The sequence below is a fragment of the Morus notabilis genome, unplaced genomic scaffold, assembly GCF_000414095.1.
Source record: "Morus notabilis unplaced genomic scaffold, ASM41409v2 Scaffold404, whole genome shotgun sequence".
In the NCBI taxonomy this organism is placed as follows: Eukaryota; Viridiplantae; Streptophyta; class Magnoliopsida; order Rosales; family Moraceae; genus Morus; species Morus notabilis.
Window position 1 is genome coordinate 535230 of NW_010362549.1, and position 5027 is coordinate 540256.

Below are 5027 nucleotides of genomic sequence, written 5' to 3' on the forward strand. Positions count from 1 at the left end.
ATTCAAATCGGAGTATGAATTCCCCAACCAAATAATACGTTATAATATATATATATATATACACACATATTATCCAAGTAATTGGATAATCATGTAAACAACAACATTTTCATTATTAACAACTTGACCTTTATACATATATTTTCTTAGATTTTTTTTTTCACTGTTGATGAAATATTCTTTTTTTGTTTACTTTAGATTTGCATATACTCCAATATCTTCTCCGAGCCCCACCCCACTAAAAAGCCTAACGAATAGTTAAATATAAAGCAAACTACACGTGCATGATATATTAACCATTAAAATAACAATTAACAAAGCATGTGCACCTTTGTGGCAAATAAATGCATCATTTTCCCCCTCATAAAAGACACGACGATCACCATTTTTCATTGCTAATCAGGGTCAAAACCGTGATCACAGCACAAAAGAGAGGGTGAAAAGGTAAATCAATAGCCCCAAAAGGCTGAACAGCTGGTTGGCGCAGACAAACACGGTCTTAAAATCTTGGTTATCGCGCCACCCCGTTTTCACTGTCCTCGAGATTTCCTAATTTCCCCTTTATTTTGTTTTGTTTTTATTTTTCCTTTGTGGGTTTTATCCATTTTTTTTGTTATTTATTTATTTATTTTTATTTTTAAAGCCTGCTTAGTGTTAAGACCTTAGCTACGCACTCTCCTAGTCCTAGAGAGAGCGAAGCTTGGTTGGAGCTAGAAAAGTGGCCATGGAAGGATGATCATCACGATCATGGTTTGGTTTTGACGGACTTTCGAAGAAATCCCAGGTGCCCAAATCGTTTTTACCATTTTTTATGTTCACTTATTTTTAGCTATTATTGTAGTTCATCTAAATTTGCTGCTATTGTTTCTATTTTTCCAATTATTTTGATCTGTATCTTGCATGTGAAAATGTGGTTTCTCCAATGCTTGGTTATGCTTGCTTTGCCTTTTTTATTTTTTTATTTTTATTTTTAATCTATGTATCTGGAGTTGTCTTAAGTTAAGATTTTTATTTTTTAGTTTTTTGTGATATCAGTTTTAGCTTGTTTTTGATTGGGATCTATACTTTTGGGTCTGAAGTTTGGAGATATGATTGTGGCGATGAATTTCTGATTATGTTTTTGTGTGCTTTTCTCGTGGGGTTTTGATGTTATTCAGGCTAGTCCTTGGAAGGTATTTTATTCTGCCTGTTTTAGAAATATGGAGTACTTGGGATTGTGGTTTTGGGGGTTTTGATGATTTAGACAAAAATGAAAGGCATGAGTGAGGAAGTGGATCGATTCTTCGACACTCGCGAGGACATTTCTTCTGTGTCTGATTCAAGTTCTGATTGCCCTGAAGATGCTGATGGTGGTTATGAGGTCATTGATTCTTTGCCTGGTAGTAGTGGAGGATATGATGTTTGGATTAGTGACCAAATGAGTATTCATGAACGGCGAGATAAATTTCTGAGATGGATGGGTTTGAGCGAGAGGAAAATGACGATACAACATCCCGGGATCACGTCTTGTGATGGCTTCGAGGTGGAGACTGATAGAATCACCAAAAGCAGTGATGCAGTTTTAGGATCATCAAGCACTGACAATGTGCCGTCGTCAAGTCAGTTCTCCATGTCGTGTTCGTCAAATGATGCTAGGGAATTGGTAGATGGGACGCGGGAGGAGAGCTTCAGTTTTAGGATCAGAAATTTGGATGATGGGACGGAGTTTGTTGTGGATGAACTAGGACAGGATGGGATGCCGAGGAGACTTCGTAAAGTGGGTTCGAGCCGTTTGCTTACAGTTGAAGAATTTGATAGAAGTCTTGGTATGTCTCCTTTAGTTCAGCGTTTGATGCAGAAAGGGGTCGAAGAAGCTTTCATATCTGATGTGGCGAGAACGCAGGCGAAAAGAAGGTGGTTGAAGAGAATAGGTGCTGCGGCTTGCATTGTTGATAGACAATTGGAAGTTGGTAGCATCAATTGCTATGGTGCTTACCCGTATGTTGCACCTGGGGCTCAGGCAGTTAAGGTTAGATCATACAGGAAGCGGTCCAAAGAATTATCAGCCCTTTATATGTTACAAAATATACCGGCCCATGAGGGGTCAATTTTAACAATGAAATTCAGTCCAGATGGTCAATACCTCGCAAGCGCTGGTGAAGATGGAGTTGTTCGTATATGGCAGGTGATGGAGTCAGATAGATCAGCTGAATTTGACATTCTTGATACTGATCCTTCATATGCGTACTTCAAGATTAATAAGTTTTCTGAAGTTGTCCCTTGTAATGTCGATACAGAAAAAAAGGGTAAATTGAAGGCTACAGGAAAAACTTGCGTCATATTCCCTCAAAAAGTTTTCCGGATATTGGAGAAACCTATTCATGAGTTCCGTGGGCATTGTGGTGAGGTCTTGGATCTCTCATGGTCGAAAAATGAGGTTAGTGATTGGTTTTGATTGATCAATTATTTCCTGCTCTCTCTCTTGCTTTCAAATAGAGTTTTAGTAATGATCTCGCTTTCTGCAGCATCTGCTATCATCATCTGTTGACAAGACTGTTCGATTGTGGCGAGTTGGATGCGACCGTTGCCTAAACGTTTTTTCACATACTAGCTATGGTACACGCTTTGCTTCCTGTTTGCTCTTTTCATACTCTATAGTGAATTGGACTTGTATTTGTTTATGATAACCAATATGTAAGCCCCTTTTGATTTCTTTCCTTTATAACCGCTCTCTATATGATTTTTCTTTGATCTAGTTACGAGTATTCAGTTCAATCCCGTCAATGATGATTACTTCATCAGTGGCTCTATAGATGGAAAAGTGCGCATTTGGGAAATTCCTGCCTGTCAAGTTGTTGACTGGACTGATGTAACAGAAATAGTAACAGCCGTCTGTCATCATCCTGATGGAAAGGTTAGAGATTTATCACCGGGTTACTTACTTGAAAATTGAAATGCCATTCTAGCGTTAAGGGTCTTAACTGAATGTCTTATCTGTGCAGGGAGGAATAGTTGGCTCCATGAATGGTGATTGCCACTTTTTTGATTTATCAGGTATGTCCAAAAATCTTTAGTTTTCTTTGCAACCTTAAGTTGTAGGGTTTCATGGAATATCTGCAAGTGGAAATTGGCATGTCTGAGTGTCTGCCGAAACTATTTATAGATAATTTTTTAGCTGTTATGAGGGTCAAAGTGGATTGTGGCCTGGCATTTTTGGGATCTATATTACAAGTTCTAGCCTTTGAAGATCAAATTGGGCGAATTGGCTTTTTTGTTGTTGTTGTTGTTGTTTAAAGAAAAAAATAAATTTTGTCCTTTAATCAGCGTTGCTTGCAGGAGAAGAGTGTAAAAAGCTTGAGAAGATAATTTATAGGTTTAAATTGAAACTATGAGATTATTGGCTTATTGCTTCAAGTTTCTTGCCTTTCCCCTTTGTTTGGAAGAACCTTTGTTCACTATGTTTATGTGGGAATAACAAAATTGAATAACTGGGCTTTCAGTAATTTTATTGATGTCCTAGGAAAAGATAATTTTGAATCTATATATCTTGGAAATCAGATGATTCACTGTGAATCTCGGGTCCCAAAACATATGCACATATGATAATTTATTTGCTGGACATGAAGTTTAACTGCTATGGTGAATACTAACTGCTGTGGTTGAATTTATCAGATAATCGTCTGCAACTTTATGCTCAAATATCCTTGCAGGGCAAGAAGAAGTCACCACACAAGCGGATAACCGGCTTTCAGGTGAGCGAAGTGCCTTCTTCTGTCAATCCTATCACTCTCTTTCTTTTAGTTTGCTTCATTTCATGCACTAAAATTGTATTATCTTGTCCTTCTCAACAGTTTTCTCCAAGTGATCCTAGAAAATTAATGGTTACCTCTGCTGATTCGCAAATTCGGATTATTCATGGGGTTGATGTGATTGGAAAATACCGAGGTTGGTGGTTCTTTGCATCTGGTTAATGCGTGAATCGTGGCCACTATGCAAATCCTAATATGTTTTCTTTTTCTAATTTATTTATTCTCCATCTTCAGGGTTCCGTAATGCAGGAAGTCAGATATCAGCAACCTTCACTAACGACGGAGCGCACATTGTTTCTGCAAGTGAGGACTCTAACGTCTACATCTGGAACCATAGGAGTGAGGAAGGGCCCACGGCTCAGCCTAAGAACCACTGGGCTTGTGAGCATTTCTTCTCAAACAGCAGTTCAGTCGCTATTCCTTGGTCCAGTAGAACATGCAGGAGCTATTTTCTGCCGAGTACATCAGGAGAATTTACATCTTCTGATCTTTCTGTTGCCTCACTTAGAGGGTCAAAGCAATCGCGTTTCTCATCAGCCAATCACTTGTCACTGAGCAATGGAATTTTCTCTGAGTCTGCCTCCAAGGGATCCGCCACCTGGCCAGAGGAGAAGCTTCCTTGTTCAAACTCATTGGCCGTGTCATCTGCAAAATGTAAATTACAACACAAGTTTCTGAAGTCATTTTGCCAGAGCAGGGTTGGTTGTCCTCAAACATGGGGTTTGGTCATTGTAACGGCAGGCTGGGACGGACGGATCAGATCGTACCAGAATTACGGATTGCCTCTAGGACTTTGAATCTATTCGAGACAAGCACTCGTGATCGATTTCTCAGAGACAATTTCTTCTGAAGTTGGTTGTTGAATTCGAACAGGTATGGAGCTACAAATTATTCACAATGTGACTGATTTCAAGAAGATATGCAATCTTTGTGTCAATGTTTTGGTCCCAGTAGTATATTGCTTGAGCATTTCTATTAAAGTTGTTGAAGCAATCTTTGATTGTTTGATGGGGGTAATTGGGTTTGTATAGTTTCACTCCACGAAATTAAATTACAAAAATATCAGGTTAAATGGATCAATTTCAGTGTAATTATATATTACATTTACATTCTTTAATTTATTGGAAAATTGTTTTTAAAGTTGTCTTAAATCTTAATCTAGCAAAGCAAGCTGCTAAGACATCTATCTTGTATTGGTGAATGATTTCTATCTTAATCTAGAAAATCAATAATTACAGA

General features: G+C 38.3%; 1 protein-coding gene across 1 annotated transcript; it reads left to right on the forward strand.

The window, feature by feature from the left end:
* Window positions 1-661: 661 nt before the first annotated feature.
* On the forward strand, window positions 662-4858 carry LOC21406238 (WD repeat-containing protein 44). The gene is made up of 8 exons (XM_010102406.2): window positions 662-784; window positions 1158-2416; window positions 2505-2595; window positions 2736-2893; window positions 2982-3033; window positions 3652-3731; window positions 3831-3924; window positions 4023-4858. The coding sequence occupies exons 2-8, from the start codon at window positions 1250-1252 to the stop codon at window positions 4583-4585; spliced, it is 2205 nt and encodes a 734-aa protein (XP_010100708.1). The 5' UTR covers window positions 662-784; window positions 1158-1249; the 3' UTR covers window positions 4586-4858.
* The last annotated feature ends 169 nt before the right edge of the window (window positions 4859-5027 follow it).